This window comes from Muntiacus reevesi, chromosome 4, assembly GCF_963930625.1.
Source record: "Muntiacus reevesi chromosome 4, mMunRee1.1, whole genome shotgun sequence".
Taxonomy (NCBI): domain Eukaryota; kingdom Metazoa; phylum Chordata; class Mammalia; order Artiodactyla; family Cervidae; genus Muntiacus; species Muntiacus reevesi.
This window is the reverse complement of record NC_089252.1, coordinates 127,487,828-127,515,529: the sequence shown is the minus strand read 5'-3', so window position 1 is coordinate 127,515,529 and position 27,702 is coordinate 127,487,828. Positions and strand designations below refer to the sequence as shown.

General features: G+C 36.4%; 1 protein-coding gene across 1 annotated transcript in view; it reads right to left on the bottom strand.

The window, feature by feature from the left end:
- Nucleotides 1-27,702, bottom strand: part of OTOGL (otogelin like) — a 170,891-nt gene that overhangs the window by 66,966 nt on the left and 76,223 nt on the right. The window contains 7 exon segments of the mRNA XM_065935470.1: nt 2,265-2,291; nt 2,950-3,106; nt 3,949-4,065; nt 9,217-9,336; nt 10,287-10,436; nt 15,400-15,534; nt 27,393-27,531. Coding sequence (XP_065791542.1) covers nt 2,265-2,291; nt 2,950-3,106; nt 3,949-4,065; nt 9,217-9,336; nt 10,287-10,436; nt 15,400-15,534; nt 27,393-27,531 — 845 coding nt within the window.

The window sequence follows — 27,702 nt, the reverse complement described above, 5'->3', positions numbered from 1 at the left end:
AGGAAACAGAATCTCTTGACGCTCATGAAAGAAAATGTCCCTTGCTCACCCTCTGAATACTACCAATACAGTGTTAACAAATGAAACTAGAAGAGCTGATTTCAAGAATCTTGTAACACCTTAGAAGAAAGAAATGCAGCAGATTAATTAACAAAAAGCAGTACGTCTGAAGCAGCAAGAGGTAGAAATTCAGTATTCATAGAAAATTCTGCTTCTGCTTCCAAGAGACTGCAGAAGGAACACCAGGAAGTATAAAGGCACAGATGGAGATTTTTCACAGCCGAGCTGTATGAGGCAGGAATTCCTAAGTGAGGGCGTTACTGACGCATTTTCTCCTATTACGGTCTGCACGTTGCGTTAGAGCACATGATAAAGATGTGCTGTGGTCCTCCCTCGGCTGGGACGTGCTAACCATTACCAGACAGTGCAGCACAGAGACCAAGCTCATCGGTTCGGACTTAGATTGTCCATAAACCCATTTACCACATTTTGGCTATATGACTTGGACCAAGTTATTTCATTCATCTACGCTCCATTTCTTCCTTTGTAGTGTTAATAATGATACTAATAACAATGTTAAGCTTTTCAGGCATATTTTGAAGCTTAAATTATATGATAAAAATATCATTAATGCAACAAAAACTATTGTTATAATTAGGGATTTGTTGTTCTTCAGTCACTAAGTTGTGTCTGACTTTTTGTGACTCCATGGACTGCAGCACAGCAGGCTCCTCTGACTAAAACGTCCATTTTCTTTTTAACGTATCATCTCTATTTTACTAAAATTTTCTGGCTTTCTTTGTACTTTTATCGTTGACTATTCTCCCTGGCTCATTTGGTTTGGACTTTTTCTGTAATGGGTCAGCTCTCCTATAACTGTTAATCTAACCTATTCATCATGGATTTTTGCCCAGTTACTAATAAAACGGACACCTCCCTGGATCATCTTTTTTTTTTTGTCTGAATTAGGTTTCAGTGGCTAGGCCTTCCTCATCAAATAGGTTTGACAAAAAGCAGCATCGGTTCTGCTAATGTCTGGCATTTTCAATGAGGATATAACTCTCAGTCTCTTACATCTATGCCTTGGTTTTAGGCAGCACCTCCTGTTAGCCTCATTGACTCATTGGAAAAGACCCTGATGCTGGAAAATATTGAAGGCAGGAGGAGAAGGGGACAACAGAGGATGAGATGGTTGGATGGCATCACCAACTCGATGGACATTAGTTTGAGTAAACTCCGGGAGTTGGTGATGGACAGGGAGGCCTAGCGTGCTGCAGTCCACGGGGTCACAAAGAGTCAGACATAACTGAGCGACTGAACTGAACTGACTCCTTTTAGACTTCCTGTTGCAAATTTGAATGCTTGGGGGACTAGGATACTTTCATTATTACTAAATCAGTAAGTTCTCATTCTGATAATATATAAATAATTATTTTCTGTAAAATGACAGCTAAATTTCTATATTATTATTTCTTTCTATAATTTCCACAGCATAATAGAGTTCAAACAATGTCCATTTTTATTCATAATGGTAAGAGGTATGTATATCCTTCATCCTTTTTACCAAAAAAATTAGCTAACTTTACTCATTCATTCATTCCTTCATGTTATTCTAGGACTACTAAGAGCTTCCTTGATGCTGAGAACTTAGTTACAACACTCTATTGTTTTTCAAGGGAATAAATTTTAACACAAATACTTAGAAATTTAGATACATTTTAGAAGGCGATGGCTTTCATTGAGTCATGCAGTTGACACAAACAACATGATTTGAACTGTGCAAGTCCACTTCTAAGCAGATTTGCTTCAGTAGGAAATATATAGCACTGTGGGGTTCGCTGGTGGCTTCAATGGTAAGAATCTGCCTGCCAGTGCAGGAGACGTGGATTTGAGTCCTGGGTTGGAAGATCCTCTAGAGAAGGAAATGGCAACCCATGCCAGCATTCTTGCCTGGGAAATTCCATGGACAGAGGAGCCTGGTGGGCTACAGTCCATGGGGTCACAAAAGAGTTAGACACAATCTAAGCAACTGAACAACAACAGTACAATCCATGGTCAGTTGAATCCGAGAACATAGAACTGTGAATATGAGGGTGACCAATTGCGGAGGGTGAGTGCCCTCAACCCCCGCCTTGTTCCAGGATTAACTGTATGCCAAATTATGAACTATTCATACTTTGTTCCCAGAAAAGTTGTTCAAAAACTGTGAATCCAAAGATACATTTAATAAAATAGTATCCCGATAATCTTTATATGTCACATACCTTCATTGTAGTAGTCACAATCAAGTGCTAAAAGGGTAAAAGAAGAAATATTAAACTAAATAAGAATCTGACCACTTAGCTTGAATATGTACAAAATATGATTTACCAATAACCAGGTGAAAGAACTCAATGACATCATTATTTGGGAATTTTCTCTGAGCTAAGAGGATTCTTTAAGAGTACTGTGTAATAATTTATTAAATTTCCTAAGATTATTTTATAAGTAGGCAAATATATTAGCCAACCTATAGTCTGCTGAAAGTGTTAAAATCATAAACTGTTTATCAGATGATGTACTATCTATAGGAGTAAACGAAAAGTTTAAAAGGTCAAATCTGAATACAAATTCAAAATGATGTTTTTAAAACAATATTTCTTATCACTAGAACAGTGGAATTTCATAGCCATAAGAGAGAGCTAAACAATTTCTCCAAGGATGGTACATAATTTATAGTGCAAATGTTACAGTGATAAGTCAAACACAGAACAGAAAAACTTACTTCAAAGTTTCTTTTATAAATCCTTTAGCTATACTACAATTTATATACCTTGTCAAAAGAATATAAAATTTACTCATCTTAAATTTGATGTCCATGAGTTCCATGGTATCACTTCTAAGATAAGACAACATGAATCTCCTCATAAGCTTCCCACCTAATGATGATGTTCTAATTAGGGTACTCACAACAAACAGTAGATGATCTCCAATGAACAGAAACCCCTTCCTGACAACACTTGTATGCATACGCTGCTATGCTTGTGCATAAACATTCACAGTCCCCACCAAGGTTACAGTTACACGTGTCTTCATGACAATTTTTAGCAAAGGAAGTGACATCAATCTGCAATGAAGTAAAAGATAAATTAATTTCAAAACGTACTAACTACAGTTGATTAAAATTCAGCCTTCTAAAAGAAAACTAACTGGTAGATTTTCAAAATTTGCTGTAATCAGCTTAACACTGCCACCTAGAGAGTTCTAAATATCTCAAACCTCTATTTGCCCAAAAGAATTTATTAGGCAAATGTAAGATCAAAGAACTAGCAAAACAGGGGATAGGACTGACAAACACAATTTCAATATCTTCAATACAACAGATTTATATTTTGTAGAAGCACATTGTTTCATTATTGGCATATTTGCATGGCATTAAAAGAATGTTCTGCTTCCAAATGTACTTTGTTTTTAATGATATCTTAAACTACTTTTAAAACTTCTATTGGGACCTAAAATTGTTATGTTGGAAAGACATTTAGAAAGTTAATTTCTAAACAAATTACATTCTATCTTTGGGATGTGCTTCTAAAAGTATTTTAAATGTGCCACTAATAATCATTTTAAACTATACTTTGGGTTAAGGAGAAAAATGCAATTTGTGTTGTTCTCTGAAGAAAACCAAGCATTTATAGCTTTGATAATGAACATAAAAATGTTTCGTAAAATGAAAAAGACCATTAACAAATATGTACAAATGTACTTTGTTAATAAGATGGCATGAGGAAGAATGTAAATCACCTAATGTGCCAGTTCTATAGAAAAACAAATTACCAAATCGGTCTTCCTAATAAGGGTTAGGCAGTATACCTAAAAAACCACAGGGCATTTAAATAATTTGTCCAGTTAATCTCAATATTAAGACACTGAAGTACTTGTTTAAGTCGGAAAGTTTAATAAAGTACTCACCATATTGCGACAAGGAGCAAAAACATCACTGTACAAAATGGAACATTCTTTCTTGGCATAAGGAAATTTGCTTTGATGCGCCTCACAGGGTTTAAATGATTCAACCGGGGTTTCGCACTGTGGAAAAAGTTAAGGGAGAAAAGAAAGTTTTTAATGAGGAAATTTCTGAAGCTGAAACCAGAGTAACCTAGTCTGACTTCACCCACTACAATCATATCTAATATATTCTCATTCTTTTAGACAGACTTTACTGAGAGCACCTGTGCTCAGCCAGTTCATGTTAATAGCATATATTATTTTTGAAAGTAACTAAATTTACTATTAAAACCATAACAATATTAGAGAGTGACGTTAAATAATTTTTAAACTGTCAACGGTGGTGCTACATGACTAAAAATTTTTCATAAGCGAATTATTCTTTTTCCTTTAACTTGCACGTCTTTCATTTCTATCACAAACCATCCTCTGAGGAGTCACATATACTCAAGCAACTGCAGCTTACCTCCCAGATACTCGGCAATTTGGTCCCTGCCTCTTCTAATCCACCTCCCTCAAACTGGCCTGGAAAAGGTGATCACTGATCTCCTCCTTACTAAATATAAAGGCAACTTTTCAGTCTCATCTCATCTGATCTCTCCCTATCTCTGACCCTGTGTTGTACTTTGCCCTTCTTACATGGCTCACATGATTCTGGCGGCAACATTTTCTGGTGGGTTTCCTCCTAATTCATTCGCTGCTATTCCCCTTCCTCATTCCACTTCCCTTCTCTGCAAGGCTTGACCTTCGAGTCTCTATTTTCTTCATTCTATACACTTCTCATGCCTTCAGCAGACTCTGTGACCCCATGGACAATACAGTCCATGGAATTCTGCAGGCCAGAATACTGGAATGGTTAGCCTTTCCCTTCTCCAGGGGATCTTCCCAACCCAGGAATTGAACCCACATCTCCTGCATTGTGGGTGGATTCTTTACCAGCTGAGCCACAAGGGAAGCTCCCTGTATATAATAGTAACTGCCAAATCCCAGATCTCTTTTCTGAAATCTCCAAACTTGGACATTTCCATATTTCCATCCCAGAACTCTTTTCTAAAATCTCATTTCCACATAAAATCTCTGTCACTTCTCTCTCAACATATGCTGACCTGTACTCTTTTTTACACCATTATCTTGTCCCCACTGTTCCCTCCCACCAACTTTCCTCTTTGCCCTGTCTAGCGGAAGGGCACCAGTGTCTAACCAGTAATCCAGGAAGATGGGAGACTTTCTTGAATTCTTCAAATCAATACTTCATTTTGCAATCCTTTCAACAGAGTCTGATGTTTCAGGTGTCTCTCAAATTTGGACAGTTTGCTAAATCTTCTAAATGTAACATTTCTTAGTTGGATTATAAGAGCCTAACTAGTTAAGAGACATTGAGTTTAGATCCTAGCACACAAATATTAGAGCCCTATATTTTGCATTCCAGCCATTCCCTACTTCAGACCATTTACAACAGACATAATGAATTGCATAAAATTCCTGTAAGGTACCATACTCAAATCATGAACTCCTTATTGCCAAATTCAGACTTAAATTGAAGAAAGTATGGAAAACCACTAGGCCATTCAGGTTTGACCTAAATCAAACCCGTTTACGATTATACACTGGAAGTGACAAATATATTCAAGGGATTAGACCTGATAGACAGAGTGCCTGAAAAACTATGGACAGAAGTTTGTAACACTATATAAGAGGCAGTGATCAAAACCATCCCCAAAAAAAGAAATTCATAAGGGAAAATGGTTGTCTGAGAAAGCCTTACAGCTAGCAGAGGAGAGAAGAGAAGCTAAAGGCAAAGGAGAAAAGGAAAGACATACCCATCTGACTGCAGAGTTCCAAAGAATAGCAAGGAGAGATAAGAAAGCCTTCCTCAGTGATCAGTGCAAAAAAATAGAGGAAACAATAGAATGGGAAAGACTAGAGATCTCTTCAAGAAAATGAGAGATACCAAGGGAACATTTCATGCAAAGGTGGGCACAATAAAGAACAGAAACAGTATGGACCTAACAGAAGCAGAAGGTATTAAGAGGTGGCAAGAATACACAGAACTATACAAAAAAAGATCTTCATGACCCAGATAATCATGATGGTGTGGCAACTCACCTAGAGCCAGACATCCTGGAATGTGAAGTCAAGTGGGCCTTAGGAAGCATCACTACGAACAAAGCTAGTGGAGGTGATGGAATTCTAGCTGAGCTATTTCAAATCCTAAAAGATGATGCTGTGAAAGTGCTACAATCAATATGCCAGCAAATTTGGAAAACACAGCAGCGGCCACAGGACTGGAAAGGTCAGTTTTCATTCCAGTCCCAAAGAAAAGAAATGCCAAAAAATATTCAAACTACCACACAATTGCATTTCATTATATATGCTAACAAGTAATGCTCAAAATCCTCCAAGTTAGGCTTCAATACTACATGAACCAAGAACTTCCAGATGTTCAAGCTGGATTTAGAAAAGACAGAGGAACCAGAGATCAAATTGCCAACATCCGTTGGGTCATAGAGAAAGCAAGAGAGTTCCAGAAAAGCATCTACTTCTGCTTTATTGACTATGCCAAAGCCTTTGACTGTGTGGATCACAACAAACTGGAAAGTTCTTAAAGAGAAGGGGATACCAGGCCACCTTACCTTCCTCCTGTGAAATCTGTATACAGAACAAGAAGAAGCAGTTAGACACAGACATGAAACAATGGACTGGTTCAAAATTGGGAAACGAGTATGTCAAGACTGTATGTTTTTACCCTGTTTATTGAACTTCTATGCAGAGTCCATCATACGAAATGCTGGGCTGGATGACTCACAAGCTGGAATCAAGATTATGGGGAGAAATATCAATAACCTCAGATATGTAGATGACACCATCCTTATGGAAGAAAGCAAAGAGGAACAAAACAACCTCTTGATGAAGGTGAAAGAGGAGCATGAAAAAGCTGGCTTAAAACTCAACATTCAAAAAACGAAGATCATGGCATCCAGTCCCATCACTTCATGGCATATAGATGGGGAAACAGTGGAAACAGTGACAGATTTTATTTTCTTGGGCTCCAAAATCACTGCAGATGGTGACTGCATCCATGGAATTAAGATGCTTGCTCCTTGGAAGAAAAGCTATGACCAACCTAGAGAACAAAGTACAGACATTATTTTGCCAACAAAAATGTCCATCTAGTCAAAGCTATGGTTTTTCCAGTAGTCATGTATGGATGTGAGAGCTGGACCATTAAGAAGGCTGAGTGCTAAAGAACTGATGCTTTTGAACTGTGGTGTTGGAGAAGACTCTCAAGAGTCCCTTGGACTGCAAGGAGATCAAATCAGTCCTGAATATTCATTGGAAGGACTGATGCTGAAGCTGAAGCTCCAATACTTTGACCACCTGATGTGAAGAACTGACTCTTTAGAAAAGACCCTGAAGCTATGAAAGCATCAGAAGCTGAAAGCAGAAGGAGAAGGGGACGACAGAGGACAAAATAGTTAGATGGCATGACCAACTCAATGGACATGAGTTTGAGCAGGCTCCAGGAGATGGTGAAGGACAGGGAAGCCTGGCGTGTTGCAGTCCATGGGGTCACAGAGAGTCAGACACGACTGAGCAACTGAACAACAACCACCACTATGCTCAGGCTTCCCAGGTGGCGCTAGTGGTAGAGAACCTGCCTGCCAATGTAGGAAACGTGAGAGACATGGGTTCAATCCGTGGCTCGGGAAAATCCCCTGCAGGAGGCCATGACAACTCACTCCTGTATTCTCCCCTGGAAAATCCTGTCGAGAGAGGAGCCTGATGGACTAGAGTCCATGGGCTCACACACACTCGGACACGAAAGAAGCAACTTAGCACGCAGGCACCATGCTCACTCTAGTCTTCCTGACACCTTCCAAAGGGCTGCTCCTTCCTTTGCTGCTACGCTCTTTCCCATCACCTCCAGTTTTATTGCTCCTGTGAGTCTTGTGAGAATCGTCTCAATGGCATCTTCCTTTGACCACAAACTCCATGTTGAATGCACCTATATCAAAGCACCTGTCTCACTGTACCATTGCTAATTTTTCTACCTCATCTGCTAAGCTAAATTCCCAAGGGCAGTGGCTATGTTTTAATTACATTATGTGTTCATTTCGATTGGAAAACATTAAGTGCTAAACAGAACTTACTGAATGAAAAAAAATTTTTTTCGGCTTTGTCCATTAGGTATAAATGAGTTTAAAATTCTTTGACTAGTACAAATATTTAAGTATGATTATAAATTAAGTATTCCTTAATTCATTTTATATCAAAAAATAAAACCTTTATACTTTTTAATGCAAATCACAATGAAATATACTGCTTAAATTTTACTAAATTGGGTGAATGTTTAACCCTAATCCCCTTTTAATTTTTTAAAGAGATTTACATATATTAGTAAACTAGGCAAAATAGTAAAACAACTAATCAAATAGTAACCAACCAGGAAATTGTAGTTGCAGACTCTATTTTTAATTAGAAAAAATAGGTTTAAGAAAAAAGAAGAAGAAAAGAGTAGAACAAATTTCCATTTTGACTGTTTTCTTAGTTCAGCGTTTCTCAGATTCTATCCTATAGAAAACTATTTCTTTGAGAACTGATATACAAAAGCATAAGCTCTGTGTCAGTAAATGTGGGAATTCCTTCAAACACATCCCTTCCCTGGAGGCATATAATGCCTCAGGAAATCTTTCAAAAAAGAAATATGCCTGACTTAATTCATCCTAACTGCTCCCTAAGGTAGTTGGCCAGGAATTCACTCTTTACCCCTCCCCACCCCACACACAGCCTTGTCTGGAGAACAAATGTTAAGAAATTTCATCTTTATTTATTCATTACCTTGAGTTGACAAAAGATACATCATTAGAAATACAAATATATTGAAAGAGCATTAGAAAGGAAAATCATGAGATTAGAAGATGAGAATTTGACCATCATCTCTGTGACTTTCTGGATACACAATAGTAGACAAGTAATTTAACCTTCCTAAGCCTCAATTTCTTCATCTATAATATGCAGTTAATATCCTTTACATTACCAGATTGTCACAAGGATTGCATGAGAAATTAAATGTAAAAGAAGTTTGAGTTTGTCAACTATAAATTACTACACAAATATTATATAAAACAGTATTACCTAAATAAATTTTCCTCTAAAAATAAAATGTTTTAGTGGATAAATACTCCAGAAAATATTTGTTTTGTTCTAAAATATAATATGTATTCCACTTACCTGTCCTAATGCCCAACTATCTCCAAATACCTGGGCATTTCTCACTTCTAAGTTATTGGATGTGGTCATATCATTTGAAGTACATTTGTCAAAGTTTCCACATAATCCTGATAATTTGTTCTAAAGTAAAAGAAAATTACCATGAAATATTCTATATTCACTTCAACATTTAAGGACTAAAATTTTAAACATCTAAAACAATAAAAATTTCTAATAATATTTAGTGCAATATTTAATAATAAGCAATCATTAAAACAATGTAAAATATAAATTGAAAAGGACTGTAAACAATCCAGACTGAGTATTCAACTGGATAAACAACAGACTGAGTATTAATGGATAAAACAAACTAGTACATCCATACAACAAGAGTATCAACCAGCAGTAAACAGGAACAAACAATTCATTCATTCAAAAATATGAATGAATCTTGAATGTGTTCCATCAAGTCAAAGAAGCCAGACCCGAAAAACTATATATTGCATGATTTCGTTTATACTGTATCCAGAAAAGGCAAAACTATACAGTGGTTGCCCAGGGTGAAGGGTTAGAAGTAGCAATTGACAATAAAAGGGCAACACAGAAGAAATTTGGAAGCTGACAGATCTGTTCTTTCTAGAACTGTGGTGGTGGATACACAACTCCATGCATGTGTTAAAATTCATAGAACTGCAGATCATAAAAATAAGTTATTTCACATTTTTAAAGAATTTTACTGAATGTATGCTTAAGAATATCCAGAAAGTGGATGAAAAGATGGATGTAAATTTTAATAAATCCAACTGTATTACAAACAATATCATATAACCATGCTGTAGGGAGTGGGAATAAAAGAAGCCGAACTAAGTAACTTTGGAAAACTGGACACTGTTAAGGTTGAAGTTAAAAAAAATGGTATGCAACACTTGGTAAAGTTACTCTTCCCTGGGATCTGACTTAGTTATTCTAAAAATATAACATTTCTCAAAGGAAAACATCAATCACTTTATTTCCATAAAACATTAAAAAGTCAAATGTAATTTCACTTCTTGTATCTCATTTGGATTGACCTACAAAGTAGGTTGACTTACCTTCCACTGTGGTCCAACTTTGATATGGATGGTTGTCTTTTCATCCCAAAGAACAGTGATGTCTTTCTCTGGAAAGTATACCACCACGTAGTACCCTGCCTTCCACAACTGATACGTTGGTTTATTTTCCAGAAAAAAACCCGATCGTTTCTTCAAAAAAAGAGAAAAAACATAATAAAGAAAAAAATGAATTTCTTATTTTCTCACCAAATGCAAACATTAATTAAATTAATATCCATCAATAAGTATCTATGTACTAGCATTTTTGCTTAGCCCTATCTTTCCTTAATTTTATAATGAAAGACAAAACAAATGAATAAAATAGGAAAAACATACAGTTGATAACAAGACACAAACTGGTAGATAGGCTCAACATAGATAAATGGGCAAAGAGAAAAATGTATTTCAGTTATAGAGAAGAGCACAGACAAGGCGTGGACATACAGTACATTAGGTGGATACACCTGCTGAGCCAACAACTCTATATTGATGGTCAATAAATATGATTGAGTACCAAAAATGTCAATGGGCATGAATATGAGCAAACTCCAGAAGATAGTGAAGGACAGGGAAGCCTAATGTGCTGCAGTCCATCGGGCCACAAAGAGTCAGACAGGACTCAGAGACAACAACCACCAAAAACGTATGACTTTGCATAATTGAAAAACGTAAGCATAAAATGTGTGTGTGTCTGTCTATAGAGAGAGAAAGAGGGGGTAAGGAGGATGAGGAGATGAATCTCCATCAAAGGAACTCAGGAAGGCTTCTTGCAAGAGGTAGGACATATATTATTGATCTGTAGGAGATCATAAATAGGAAAATAAAAAGGGATGGAAAATACAATGAGGAAAGAAATCATTGCAAGCAAAGGGAATCGGCTAAATAAAGGCTTGGGGGGGGGCAGGAAGTTCGAGATTTTTACAGAACTAGAGAAAGCACAGATAGCTACAGCATGGATTCCATGACAAGCATAGTCTGAGACTCTTTGCCATCAAGTTTCCCATCACAGTCAATGGCTGTTATTTCATATGCAAAATGCCCTCAACAGAGGATTTTTAATAGTAAAGTGACAGATGATGTTTGTGTACTAAAAGAACATAATGTGTGTGCTAGAAAGGATGGAATCTATTGGGAAAATTTAGAGTACCTTCAACCTAAAGTGAAAATATGCAATGTTCTTTATGGGTAAGAGTTATACCCTACAAAAGATTATGCTGACTCTAAACTGAAATTAACTCACATTATAATTTTTAAAATGCATGGTTAAATCAAAGCAAATAAAGTAAATTTTTAACCAGAAGCAAAATTAAAATTGTGAAGGAGATATGAAATCCTTTGGTTATTTTTTCTCCCAAGGAATAACAAAAGCATAGTTTGGGAAACATTATACTAGAGTGTACATTTTTATAAGTCTTTCATAGGGTAAATCACATAAACTCATATTCACAAGAAGTTTTCAGTCTCCTAGACCAACATCATACTTGCAAGTGCTCAGTATATTGTATAGGACAGTAAATATTTTGTTAATGGACTCTACCTAACCTCATTTCTTTCTGCTTCCAAGCACCACGCTGGAGTTATGGGCAATGTCCTCAGTACCTGTAAGGGTCTGCGTTCAACCTGGAAGTATACTTGTGTCCAAGTAAGCAAGGCATTAAGTAATAAAGAAAAAACACTATGGCAAGTCAAGAAAGACTACAAAACAAAGGGAAAAAATTCCTGTTTTCATCAAGGCGGTATACATTTTCATTTCACTAGGTCCACAAAATGTAGCATACCAGTCTGCCATATCACTCTCTGCCATAGAATCTATTTTTATCATTTTGATTATACTTTTCAGGACCTTTTCATCATCTGATTTGTCTTTGGCTTTATTATCTGTCTTCCTCCCTTTGTGAATGTTAGCTCCTAGCAAGATGTACTTTGTCAAGTTTACGGCAGTATCTGCACCTTCTAGATCAAGGGTAACTCATATATTTTTAATACCTTCTTGCACTGGCCTACTCAGAGTTCCCAGCTTCCAGCCTGAGCAGCAATAATCAAAGGAAGTAAGTGAAATGCTTGTAGCTTAGAGCTCCTTTCCAATCCATGAAACACTTTGTCATGTATTTTCCTATTAAACTTCCCTCGGGCTGGTTGACATATCACTGGAACATAAAATAAATTTTTGGATAAGATTATTGGACTTCCTTCAGATTGGTTTTGTATTAGTTATCCTGATGTAAAAGTTCATTCTCTATATTTGCCTATAGAGCTAAATCCTTCATTTTTATTAGACAGGGCAGTTTGCTACAAGAGAACAATTCTCTTGGGTCAGAAAGAGATACTGTACTTCCGTTTTTTCAGATTAGGAAGCAAAGATGTTTCTTCTTATAAGAATGAAGTATTATGCATTGCCCAAAATAGAGACCACCACTTCAGAGGAGAATTACAGTACTGTAAATAAACTCAAGTGATGTTAGAAATAAGTTATAAAAGTGAAGAATTAAAAAATTTAAAATACAGCTTAAATAAACTCATGTTTATATCCTACATACTTGATAAAATTAGAATTGTATATTTATTGAAAAAATAACAGGTTTTTTTCCCTTCCCCTAAATGAGCAATCCATCTGCCATAAAATAAATGGTACTTATTTTCACTTTTGATGTTTAAGAAAAAATATTAACCAGGGATTTGTTAGGGTCGAACTATTTTTATGATTTTTCTTCATCTTCTTTTATACTTCACAACTGATATGAAGGAGATTCATCAACAGCTCCATTCAGGTGAAAAATGCAAGATGAAAGTTACACAGAGCTGCAATTACCACTTCAAAAATGTGTCAAACAGTCTTTGTAAGAGCATTTACTATTTCCAGTTTTTCTTTTTTTTTTAACACATCCTTTTTCTTGGACTTGCCTGGTGGCTCAGACAATAAAACGTCTGCCTACAATGCTGGAGACCTGGTTTCAATCCTTGGGTAGGGAAGACCCCCTGGAGAAGGAAATGGCAACCCACTCCAGCATTCTTGCCTGGAAAATCCCATGGACAGAGGAGCCTGCTAGGCTACAGTCCATGGGGTCGCAAAGAGCCGGACAAACAGTCTTTATAAGAGCATTTACTGTTTTCAGTTTTTCTTTTTTTTAAAACACATCTTTTTTCTTAGAGAAAACTTTCACCAATAAATTAATATCCAGCTGAAGGCTCCCCCAAACTGCAGTAATTATTTCAAAAAGATGTCAACATGACTTATACTGTTTTACTCAAATCTTGATCACTGACTGATTGGTCTCAACATTTCTGACTGGGACATGAGCTCTGATCTAGGGCACCAATTCTCAAATATTAGTGTACAGAAGAATTTGGGGTACCATTAAAATGTTGTCATCAGCTTCAGCCATTCTAATACCTGAGGTGGAGTTCATGAACCAGCTTATGATTAATATTCTAGATGACTGAATGCAGAATTTTTGCAAACCAGACTGAGAAGTGCTCATCTAAAAACTCAAAAATAGGCCACTTTTAAAGGCCATATGTCAAATTATGTTGCTTAATTCCAAAATGTCTTCCTTGTAAAGTAAGTTCAAATATATTACACAGCCGTCTTATCACTGCCCTTGTCCCTAAGCTTCCTGCGTGAAGGTCAGTGTGGACACTCCTCCCGGAATCTCTTTGCCTCACCCTTCCTCCAACATCTCCATCCACCTCCACCAAACTAGACCGCTTGAGTTCTCCAAACACGCCATTTTATCTTCCAACTCTGTTCCTTTCAACATGACTGTTCCTCTGTACTATCTTTCTATGCTCTCTCCTCACCTGGCTAACCTTTAAAGATTCAGTTCCAATCATTTTCCCCAAAGCATGTCTTCTGAGCCTTCAAAAATAAGGAGGATGAAGGTGAGGAGGAGAGGAATTTCCTGAAATACATCTTTCATTTAACTCTCATACGAACTTAGGAAGGGGGTTTCATAACCATCCCAAATTTACAAATGTGAAAGCTGCAGCTTGTAGGGGTTGCCCAAAGTGACGGACTTAGCAGGTGACAGAACAGGGGTTCTAAGTGAGTACTGACTGACTCCAAAGGCTATGCTCTTTACAACTACCCTCAACATCCCAAGTTGGCTGAGGTCTTCTTCTTAGGGATGGTCCTGCTTTCCTAAGCACACTCTTACCATCGCATATCACACCACACAGCCTCATTTACTTGAATGGATCCCTCAACTGAGTATAAGTTGAAAGCAAAGTACAGTGTCTTTTCATTGTTGTGGCCACAATAATTAACACATATTTTGGTATAAAGTAAACATTTGAATAAATGAGTGAATGAATGAAATTTATTCATTCTTTCAAATTGCACTACCTCCAAGTACAAGAATGAACAAAGAAAACAGTGGTCTCAATTCTCACAGAACTCATAGACAAATAGAAAAGACAGACCACCTCACAAGTAATCTCACCAAAGTGTGATGCACATGTTGACAGGGAGCTTGAGCACATGAGGAGGGTCTCCTTGAAGGAGATAAGATAAGACTTGTCACATAAGAGTAGGTTAAATGGAAAGGTTGATCCAGGTAGGAGCGATGGCATTCATTAATAGTCAGAGGTGAGAGAAAAATACAGAGCATTTGAAGAACTGATAAAAGCTCCAATTTCTAGAACATGGGCTTGAAGCAGAAGCTGATGAGACACGCAGCAGGAGAGGTGGCCATGGCCAGGTTGGGGAGGCCTTGTAAGGGCCATGGGAGGTCATCTGAAAGTTTCAAAACACAAGGGTGACAGGAGATGAGATATCCATCTTAGAAAAATCACCCTGGCCACAGTCTGGCAAGATGGATCAGAGGGGATGAACTAAAACTGGAGGCTAGCTTGGATAGCTTGGATAATGTCTATCTTGGATAATGTTGAAATACTCCAGGTAACTGATGGCAAGGAAAGAATTGGCAAATGGAGATGTGGAGTGTAAACAAAAGAGACAAATCAAGTATGATTTACTGAAGCCACATAAAATGACAAAGAAAAAAATTAAAATCTAGTAACCACTTATAAAGAAAAGTACCTCAAACTGCTTCTATTTTCTTTTCAGTATACTCAGGACAAGTTAAAATGATTTTACAAAAAATAATTCACTAACCTGTTTGTAAGGAGAATCATTCAGGTAAATCTCAGTGGCCCCAACCGAAATCAAAACACTTTTAGAACAAACAATATCGTTGTCAAAGCATTTCTTGTTCTGGGCAATGACAGATATATCTGAATCATCTGTACTCTGAAATGTCAAAAATATTATATTAATACAAATCTATATTATAATAATTTTTACTTATTTTTCATTAAATCTTAAAGAATTCTGAGATTTATAATGAATTATATTGAAAATGAAATACAACTTACTCCTAAAATAAAAATCATTTTTTATCTCATAATGTAAAGAATTTAATAAAAATATAGCAAGTTAACTCAATCTCCAAACTTTTATCTATAATATCTCCTCTTAATATGTTGTTCCAAGAAAGCTTTCTTTCCATTTTATTATTTGCTGTGCTTGTTCAGTTGCTAGTCATGTATGACTCTTTATAGCCCCATGGACTGCAGCACATCAGGCTTCCCTGCCCTTCACCATCTCCCAGAGCTTGATCAAACTCATGTCCACTGAGTTGGCAATGCCATCCAACCATCTCATCCTCTGCTGTTCCCTTCTCCTCCTGCCTTCAATCTTTCCCAGCATCAGGGTCTTTTCTAATGAGTCAGCTCTTCATATCATGTGGCCAAAGTATTGGAGCTTCAACTTCAGCATCAGTCCTTCCAAAGAATCTTCAGGACTGATTTCCTTTAGGATTGACTGATTTCCTTTAGGATTGACTGATTTTATCTCCTTGCAGCCCAAGAGACTCTCAAGAGCTGTTTGCAGCACCACAGTTTGAAAGCATCAATTCTTCAGCACTCAACCTTCTTTTTGGCCCAACTCTCATATCCATAAATGGCTATTGGGAAAACCATAGATTTGACTATGTGGACCTTTGTTGGCAAAGTAATGTCTCTGCTTTCTAATATGCTCTCTAGGTTTGACATACGTTTTCTTCCAAGGAGCAAGCATCTTTTAATTTCATGGCTGCAGTCACCATCTGCAGTGATTTTGGAGTCCAAGAAAATTGTGCCATTGTCTGAACATTCTTTGGCATTGCTTTTCTTTAGAATTGGAATGAAAACTGATCTTTTCCAATCATGTGGCCACTGCTGAGTTTTCCAAACTTGCTGACATAGTGAGTGCAGCACTTTCACAGAAACATCTTTTAGGATTTGAGGTAGCTCAGCTGGAATTCTATCACCTCCACTAGCTCTGTTTGTAGTGAAGCTTCATAAGGCCCACCTGACTTCTCATTCCAGGATGTCTGGCTCTGAGTGATCACACAATCGTGGTTATCTGGGTCATGAAGATCTTTTTTGTACAGCTCTTCGGTGTATTCTTGCCACCTTTTCTTAATATATTCTGCTTCTTTTAGTTCCCTACCATTTCTGTCCTTTATTGAGCCCATCTTTGCATGAAATGTTCCCTTGGTATCTCCCATCTTCTTGAAGAGATCTTTAGTCTTTCCCATTCTATTGTTTCTTTGCATTGTTCACGTAGGAAGGCTTTCTTATCTCTTCTTGCTATTCTTTGGAACTCTGCATTCAGATGGGTATATCTTTCCTTTTCTCCTTTGCATTTCTTCTTTACTCTGCTATTTGTAAAGCCTCCTCAGATGACTGTTTTGCCTTTTTGCATCTATTTTTCTTGGTGATGGTTTTGATCACTGCCTTCTGTACAATGTCATGAACCTCCATCCATAGTTCTTCAGGCACTCTGTCTATCAGATCTAATCCTTTAAATCTATTAGTCAGTTACTGTATAATCATAATGGATTTGAATTAGGTTGTACCTGAATGGCCTACTTGGAGAAGGAAATGGCAACCCACTCCAGTACTCTTGCCTGGAAAATCCCATGGATGGACGAGCCTGGTAGGCTACAGTCCGTGGGGTCGCAAAGAGTCAGACACGACTGAGCAACTTCACCTTCTGTGGTTTTCCCTACTTTCTTCAATTTAAGTCTGAATTTTGCAATAAGGAGTTCACGATCTGAGGCACAGTCAGTTCCCCGTCTTGTTTTTGCTGACTGTATAGAGCTTCTCCATCTTTGACTGCAAAGAATATAATTCAATTTGATTTTGGTATTGATCATCCAGTGATGTCCATGTGTAGAGTCATCTTTTGTGTTGCTGGAACTGGTGTTTGCTATGACCAGTGCGTTCTTTGACAAAACTCTGTTAGCCTTTGCCCTGCTTCATTTTGTACTCCAAGACCAAACTTGCTTGTTACTCCAGATACCTCTTGACTTCCTACTTTTGCATTCCAGTCCCCTATAATGAAAAGGACATCTTTTGGGGGTGTTAGTCTAGAAGATCTTGTACGTCTTCATAGAACTTTTAAACTTCAGATTTTTTAGCATTACTGGTTGGGGCATATACTTGGATTACTATGATATTCAATGGTTTGCCTTGGAAACAAATCGAGATCATTCTGTTGTTTTTGAGATTGCAAGCATGTTCTGCATTTCAGACTCTTTTTTTTTTTTTTTTCATTTATTTTTATTATTTGGAGGTTAATTACTTTACAATATTGTAGTGGGTTTTGTCATACATTGACATGAATCAGCCATGGATCAGAGGGCTAGTCCATTTCTTCTAAGGGATTATTGCCCACAGTAGTAGATATAATGGTCATCTGAGTAAATTCACCCACTCCCTTCCAGTTTAGTTCACTGATCCCTAAAATGTCGATGTTCACTCTTGCCATCTCATGTTCGACCACATCCAATTTACTGTGATTCATGGACCTAACATTCCAGGTTCCTATGCAATATCATTCTTTACAGCATTGGACTTTTTATTTTCACCATCAGACTCATCCACAACTGGGCATTGTCTCCACTTTGGCTTAGCCTTTTCATTCCTTCTGGAGCTATTTCTTCTCTCCTCTCCAGTCGCATACAGGGCACCTATTGACCTGGGGAGTTCCTCTTTCAGTGTCATGTCTTTTTGCCTTTTCATACTTTTCATTTACTATTACAGCTCAGATTTATCAACCAGTTTTTTCCCATCAAACATCCGATAAGATACGTCACTTAAGGAAATTTTAAAAGAGATATTTTCATTTAGACAATATTTTTTGCTGTATTTTAAGGAGTTCTCTGGCTAAATAATTATTTGCCTAAAGATAAAATCAAAATAAATATAAAACTTTGATACTGTGTTAGTAAATAAAATAATGCATATGAGGGTTTACTTTGAACTTTACATGCATGATCTCATTTAAGTCTTATCACAGTTCTTGAATTATGCATTATCTCCATTTTATAGATAAAGAAACAGAGGTTAAGGATTAAATGAATGTCCAAAGTCATTTAGCTAAATAAGAACAGAGTTCAAAACCCTGTTTTTTCTTAATGCCACTTCTAGAGAAATTAGGAAGAGTTTAGAAATGGTTGAGGAGAAAATTCAATTGTAGGTTATAGGGAAAGTTTAGTTTCAGAGAATGTTATGTAATCTCTCACACTCTAAATTCAACCTGCTCTCCATATCCTTACCATCACCTGCCTTCAGCCACTTCCCTCTCCAATCCACCAAGAACTCACTCTGGAAACACAGTTTCTGATTTTGTATCCCATTTTCATGAATTGGTTTCAATATTTCTATAGATCCTGGAAGCTCATTGTAAAAGATTGTTTTGAGTATGTATAATGTTCTAGGAAGAGAGTCCATGGTTTTCACTACATCTTTGAAGTGGTCCTTATCGCTATGAAAGTTAAAGCCCCATTGCTACGAGTCCTTCCACTAACTTGTGGAAGGTGGGATATCATAGAAAGGAAATTGACAATTCTCTCAAATGTCTGGAAATCATATAGGTTTTGATATAAATTCTCCATACTTAGTTTTTTATATCACCAACAATATGAATACTAGCACAACATATTTCTTGTTCTGGCCAAATTCTGTCTTATTAGTAATTACTATAGCATGTTGCCTAGACAACAGGTTTATAATGAATGCTCTTGACAGAGTAATTAATGTGCCCCTTTGTGACCCAGTTTTCCTTACTCATAGGAACTGAGAACTTTTTCTTCTTCTTAATAATTATTTTCTAAAGTATTGCCTAAATTTTGAAAAGGAGAATAATAAGGGTCATTAAGATGATTATGGCATTGTATTACTCAAAAAAAAAATAAAAATGCCATACATTTCTGCCCTTATGAATGATTTTCAAAGAAGAAATATATAAGTCAGGGTTTTGTTTTACTTTTCCTCTCTGTGATTATTCAGTCAGTCATGTCTGACTCTTTGTGACCCTATGGACTGCAACACTCCAGGCTTCCCTATCTTTCACTATCTTCCAGAGTTTGCTCAAACTCATGTCCATTGAATCAGTGATGCCATCCAATCATCTCATCCACTGCCATCCCCTTCTTCTCCTCCTGCCCTCAATCTTTCCCAGCATCAGGGTCTTTTGCAATGAGTCAGTTCTTTGCATCTGGTGGCCAAAGTATTGGAGTTTCAGCTTCAGCATCAGTCCTTCCAATGAATATTCAGGACTGATTTCCTTTAGGATTGACTGGTTTGATCTCCTTGCTGTCCAAGGGACTCTCAAGAGTCTTCTCCAACACCACAGTTAGAAAGCATCAATTCTTTGGTGCTCAGCTTTCTTTATGATTCAACTCTCACATCCACACATGACTACTGGAAAAACTGAGATTTGACTAGACAAACCTTTGTCAGCAAGATTTATTAGATTAAGGGATCTGAAAAGCTGGCTGCAAGGATTTCTATTACCATTACATTTCTATTACTATTAATTAAAGTGCCTCAGTATTAGCTCTAGTCTGTATATTAACTCAGAAATGCCAAGAAGTAGTCTATATTGTATGGTCTGCCTGGTAATATTATATTATGCGGACAGTAACTTGAAACAATATCAATTCCTATGAGCCATGTTTCTCCAATTTCCATTTCTAATATATTTCAAGCTAATATTAGGTTTGAAGATAATGTTACAGAGTTGCTAAGCAACACAGTAAGAAATGATTATAAAACTAGAGTAAAAAGGTCAAGAGCCATGTGCCACATGGATTCCTCAAAACTTCTATGCTTAGGTACTGAAAACATTGATAGAGAATATTCTCCCAAGTGATTCTGAACTATAAAACATCAGTATCTCTGAAGGTAATATATTATTTTACTTGACATGTCAGCTGAAGACTTGTCATAGTCCCAGCCCCATGAAGGATAACTATACCACAAGGAGTCACTGCTGGTACAACAGCTTCAGTCAGCCATGGGTTATATTCCACAGCTGAAGGGCCTCAAAGCAGCACCTTCTTTGATGGACCAAGGGACTGTATTTCACACACACACATACACACACAAAGACAACTCTAGCCAGTTATCTCTCACATTTGAACCAAAAGGAAAGGAAAGTAAGCAAAGGATCATATGCTTATCTTTTAAAAGAAATGCTTACATCTCAACTCTACAATGTGTTTTGGTCTGCAATTTGTTCTTTATTTTTATCATTTTCTTTTTCACTTACTTATATCCCCTGAATATACACTTAAAATTTTATTAGTTAATTCCATCATGTCTTTCATAACCTCTGGAAGGCAGAAAATATTTTTATTTATGGGGAGATAAATTTTATTCACAGTGAAATTTTCACATAATGTTTACATGCTACTTCTTTCTCTCTCTCTCTCTCTCGAAGTGCCACACTATTTTATAATTACTGTGCCATTAATTTTCATTTTACTCTTATTTGACAGAGAAAGCTCTATCTAGATCTTTATATCTGCCTAAATAGAGTGTAATGATTTCCTTTGACTTCTTTTACTCTCTGTTTTCATTTCCCTAGATAGACAGATGGATGGATGATGAATGGATAAATACACACACACATATACAAATACATACAGGTCTATCCTTCAAGATATCATGAGATTACAGGTAACTAAGAATCTTATGAGGAGACAGACATGAAAATACGGAACTTGTGAGACCCAGTGTTTTAAGAAAGAGTCCACCAGAAGAGCCTGAGGGGGGGGTCAAAGACGAAGACCAGCAGAGGCAGGAGGGATACCTCAGAGAATACAAAGTAAGAACTACTTCCAAAAAGGAACATAAACATTAAAAAGTTTCAACTGGATTTTGCAAATGTCATCATTAACTTTTACAGTTGCAATTTTATCTGAATCCTGTGACTTGGTGATTTAGACTCTCTCACACCAATCTAAATTTTGAAGGAGGAGGCAAGACTCATATCTATGTTGCACATCCTTTACCTTCACTTTTCAGCATAGGCCCTGACACATAGAAATCACACAGAAAAATGATATGAAAAATGATGCAATAATATACATTTGCGAGTGATATTAGAAGGGTTTTCAGAGACTTAAGGAGAGCAGCAAACATTTGAGGTATCAACTGAACAGAATGTTGAAAAGTCAAATCTAGAACAAGTTATAGGAAGAAAACTAGCAGGGACTGGGGCTTGTCATAGGTAATGGAAGCAAGGTTTGACTCCGAAATCTGGGAGTTGGAATATTAAATTTCTCACTTTTGCTGAAAACACCCAATGTTCTCTTTCTCTGAGCTCATAGCAGAGGTCAAGTTGCTGTTTGCTTTCTCAACTCTTTTTACTCTTAAAAAAGTCTTACCTCAGGAAATACAATGATGACTTTATCATAGGTTTGCTTCAATACATGTAAAAACTACTGGGCTATATTCCAAGCGCTATTTACAGTATAGTACAGTATAACATAAACAGCCTCAAAATGAATAAAATATCAGAGAATTTGAATTTTTACAGTTTGTTAAACATAAACAAAGATAGGGTAAGTATTCACTTGGAACAAAGTTTCCTAAGACTCCACAATCCAGAGATTAAAAAACAGGCTTACTATTCCTTTGAATGTCAGAGTCAAGTAGCATTATACTTTAAGATAAAGTTGAGTAAGCATTAATTTTTAAAAGTCCAATTGGCAAATAAAAGTGAAATTTTTATGAATTATATTACTATATACTTCACAGGGCCCAAAAAAGTAAATGATAGGTTTTACCAAATAAAAATGCTTTACAAATGACAAAGATAAAGCCTAGAATTTGTAATCAAGACAGGGAGGAAAGAGAGCTGCTTGACAAAGAAGGAGGAATTAAATATGCTATCCACAGAAGTGGATCCTGCCTCTGAAAAAGCAGCAAGTCAATGAATGCTGCTGGCAGTCATTCTATCCTTCTCAAAGGAAATGCTGATTCTCAAAAAAAAAAAAAAAAAGAGCTTGCCATGAAAAAGAAGCAGATGGAATAAGCAAAAATAATAATAATAATAACAACTATAAAACTATTGCAGTAGAACATCTCCAAGCATTGAAAAATTTACTATCTGACATGATAATATTTCAAAGCCATGACTATTAGGTTGCATTTGTTAATCACTAATTTGTCTTTGATATGAAATCATTACTACTCCATGGTCAAATAAAATATTTCTTGGCTTGTTAAGTATATGTTGGTCAAACTACCCCATCCATTCTGGGGTCCTGGTTCTGGCTTATTAATTTCAATAATATGCTCATTAAAATACAATCAATAATTCACTAGTATAATTCTAATTAATTACTAACATAAGTTTTCATTTTTAATTTTCAAAGATTATTCTTTGTAAGCACATTTTCTTTTTTAAAAGAACATTATTAAATAAAAAAGAATAATTCTGCTTTGGCAGAGAAAAAAAATCATATACAATTCTAAAACTTAAAACTTTAGATTTTTCATACTCTTTATACCTAATTTTTGCCACTTGAACCCTAATGATAGATCTTAACCCAGATATTTAACATTTTATCCAAATGTTGGACTAATACTCCCTGCGACATGTCTTCTCATTTACAGGTAGGCATATCTCATTAAAACTTGAGACTGAATATGATGTATGTATCTTTACAGAAGAATATAGCAGCAAATTGAAGTGATGAGAGGAAATGAGGTTTACAAAGCCTGAAAACCAAACGTTAATGGCTCTTGCCTGCCAAATAAAATGGCACTCTTATATTCAGTACCAATAAAAATGACTGTTATCATCATTCAGCATCAGACATGAGAAGATAATTTCATTTTGTCAGGAATCAGGGTTGAGACAAATATTCTACTTTCTGCACAATCTCTTTTCTGTATACTTGAAACTAACATAATACTGTAAATTAATTATACTTCAACTAAGAAAAATTATTTGAAAATACAATGGAAAATACTATGATTTCTCTATGGCAAAGACAGATTATGAGTTAAGAAAGAGCCAGGCAGATCAAATAAGTAGTTATTAAGAGTTTGCTAAATGCCCAGCATTTTGCAAAACGATAGAGGGGAAGGAAAAAAGAAATACAGAGTATGATCCCTGTTTTCAAAACTTCAGAATTTTCTTGGAGAAATCTATCCTAATATATAGAGAAGGAATGTCTTTGCTAACAGTTTACATAGGCTCTGAAAATTGTGTATTAAATGAATGAAATGATAATGTGTGAGCAAAGACCACACATTGGAAAATGTTTACAAAGATGGTAATACATGGACAAGGTTTAAAATGCTTTTAGTAAATACTTCTAAATAATTTTTCCATACACAAAGTGAAAACAAAGTTTGGCAGAATTTTTTTTGCTACTTAAAATGAAACCACAAAAAGCATCATTAATTAACCTTAATGATATATTCAATGTTTGATACAGTATTGTTAGGGAAAACACACTGACTGAAACCGCCCACCCTGGCCAGGCACCATAGTAACCATTTGCATGAGTTGTTTTATGGCAGGAGATCCTGATAAGGAATACGGAACTAATAAGCCACCACCAGCCGGAAGAGTTCGGGAAGGATCGAAAGGAGACACTACCTGTCCGTCCACTTCCCAGAATCCCTCTTGCTAGCATCCACCTTGGCTGAGCGATGCGTGCGCCACCAGGAAAGACTCTGAATTAGAATGATTGGTCAAAGACCACCCGGAAATGAATCCCATCACCATAAAACCCAAGACTGCGAGCCACGCGGCAGAGCAGTTCTCCTGGGTTCCCTTACCCTCCTGTTCTCCACCCGGGTGCCCTTTCCCAATAAAATCTCTTGCTTTGTCAGCATGTGTCTCCTCGGACAATTCATTTCCGAGTGTTAGACAAGAGCCCAGTTTCGGGCCCTGGAAGGGGTCCCCCTTCCTGCAACAGTATCATTAATGATGGATAGTCATATTTGATACAGTATTGTCAGATACTTTGTTTTTTTCTAGATGTGACAAAGTTTACTATCCAGAAGAAGAGGAGAATTTTTAAAATGGTTAAAATTGGTGTTTTAAAGAAGGAAATGCTTTACATTCTTCCTATTCAAAGAGTAGACAATGGACATGAAACATCAAAGTAGTTTACTTAAAATTGCAGACTCCAAGATACTGCTCCAAACACATAAAATCAGAACCTAGATTTTAACAAGATTTCCAAGTTATATGCATACATACTAAAGTTTAAGAACACTGCTCTATATACTTCATGTTCAAGGCATATGTATGCATTTATAACAAATATAAGATTACTAATTAAATGTAACTTTTTGAATTCTACCCTCTAAAAAATGGTTAAAAACAGAGCAAGTAATTTTTTAGCTCTTAAAATACAACCATAATTGTGTTAGCCCTAGTGAGGAACTCGAAAGAAGTATAACAGAGAACACATAAAATGTATTCTCTGACATAAAATGTATTCTCTGACATAAAATGACACACAATCTAATTGAGCACATATGAAATAATCAGAATGTAATGGGTTGCTTACTTTTGACATGAGGACTATCAAATACTATAGGATGTGTAAGAACAGAACAGATAAATATGAACTAGAAAAGTCACTTTGAGGGAGTAGAGGCAATCAGGTACAGAAAAATACCCTGAGAAAAACCCTTGGATTATCCTGAGAAGTTCGATTTTATGGAAGCTGGTAAATGGGAGTCAGCTGCAGTTCTTAAAAAGCAATGACATGATAGCAATGTGAGTCTTAGATTAACAGAACGAAAAATATGTATTATTATAGGGATGAACTTGAGTCAGAAGGCAGCCTAGAAGGTGAGGTCAGAACTGTCCATGTCAGTTTGGAACTCATCAGCTTGTAGGTGAGGTTAAATTATAGAGGTGGATGACCTTACCAAGCATTAGGAGGAAAGGAGAGAGACCCCAGCACAGACATCCAGTTCAGTAAACATTCAGTGGACAACTGTGTTCCCAGCATGGTGTCAGCACTGCTAAAACAATGGTGACTAGGGTTTGGTCCTTGCCCTGAAGGGGCCAACTCAGTCATCTATGGTCTGGGACTTATGCAAAAAGAAAAGGTAACAAAGAGACAAAGGAGAAACCAGAAGAGACAGTGAAGGACCACAAGAGCATAACAGCCAGAAATGCAAAGGAAGAGGGCTCTTAAGGAGTATCAGAGACACCTAAATATCAAGGAAAGCAAGGATTTGGTATAAAATCAGTCTGAAACATCGTGAGGAAAAAAAAGTATCAGTTTATGCATTCAAATCTCTAAATTGTTTTTTACTTTTCCAGGCTTCTCAATTTACAAACTAAACTTCAAGAGGTAAGAAAATCCTCATGTAAAATTATTTGCAAAATAATACTTGTTTGAAGAGGACAAAGACTCATAGAATGGATATGTATCACTGTGACTTTCCTGTGCGCCAAGATGTATCAAAACCACACACACACATACACACACACACACACACACACACACACACACACACACACACACACACACACACACCCCCTACGGGCACCTTGTCATCTTCTGTAATTATCTAACTGCCAAATCCATTCCCAGGGATTTATTCTTTAAGAAACTTAAAATTGTTCATAAAAGAGGCTAAAAGTAGTACTGAAAGGGAAACTCGATGGTTTCCCTTGAAACATAGCAGGAGCTTTGCTTAAGTTTGGAAGGCTATAGATTTACTATTTGTTTAATAACTAATACAAAATGGGTGTTACTTTCTTGACATATACTAATAACATAAAAGCCTTACCCAGAAGAAAACACACATTCAAGAAAATCACAGGTTACCTTGCTGGGTGAAAAGATGTTATTTTGCTTATTCTTGGGCAACTTCTTCCTAAAATTTATATTTTTCATTTAGAAATGTGATTCTGGGACTCAACGATGTCTAAATAAAATTTAGGGATACAGAAAATCCAAATGCATTAAAGATATGAGAAATTTTAAGGATTCTATCAGATATACAAAGCCCAGAGTTTACCAAAACATATCAACAAAATAGCATGTCTAGAAATGAGGATAATGTCATTTTAATTGATACAATTATAAACAATACATGGTCCAATACATGATTTAATGCCCTATATTTACATTCACCAAATTAAACCAATAAAAATAAAAACAGTTGATGTTTACTGAGCAGTTACCTAATAGTAAGTACTATGTGCATTTCATTTCATTGATTTGAATTCTATATTTATTTATTTCATTTCATTTCATTTATTTATTATATTTATTTCATTCAATCTTGAGAACTACCCCTGGGAGATAGGGACAATTATTATCCTCATTTTACAAATGAGAAGTCAGAGGCACAGAAAGGTTATGAAATCAGCTCATCACTTACAAATAATAAAACTTTACAATTAGTTAAGGAAATTAATTTAAAATTGCTATAAATTTTATGGGCTTTACTAAAGAGATGTGGATGTGATATGTCATGGTTTAACATACTTGTTTTTTACATTGTCTCTACATAACTGTAACTAAAACAAGTAATTGTGACATTTGCTTCCCAGGTGGCTCAGCGGTAAAAAAAAAACAAACAAAAAAAAAACTGCCTGCAATGCAGGAGACCTGGGTTTGACCCCTGGGTCGGGAAAATCTCCTGGAGAAGGAAATGGCAACCTACTCCAGTTTTCTTGCCTGGGAAATCCCACGAACAGAGGAGCCTGGCAGGTATACTTCATGGAGTGGCAAAGAGTCGGATAAGACTTAGCAACCAAACAACATAACTGTGACATACCTTTATCAAAAATACCTGGCAATCACTGATATAATCATATTCCAGTCCATCAAAAGAATGATAATGCCGGTCCCCATATACTGTGCACACTGCTGGGCATGGATAATATGTGCAATTGAACATTCCTCGTCGACAAACACTATTAGAAAATAATCTAATTAGTATTTTTCAGGGAGCATAAGTATTGGAAGGTTTGTATTCAAGGGTATTCACTGAGTCAATAGCTCTTATAAATATGGCCAATTCTTTTTGATAACATTTTATTACAGTGCTAGATAAGGCATATATTTACCATTCTGTCTTAAGACAT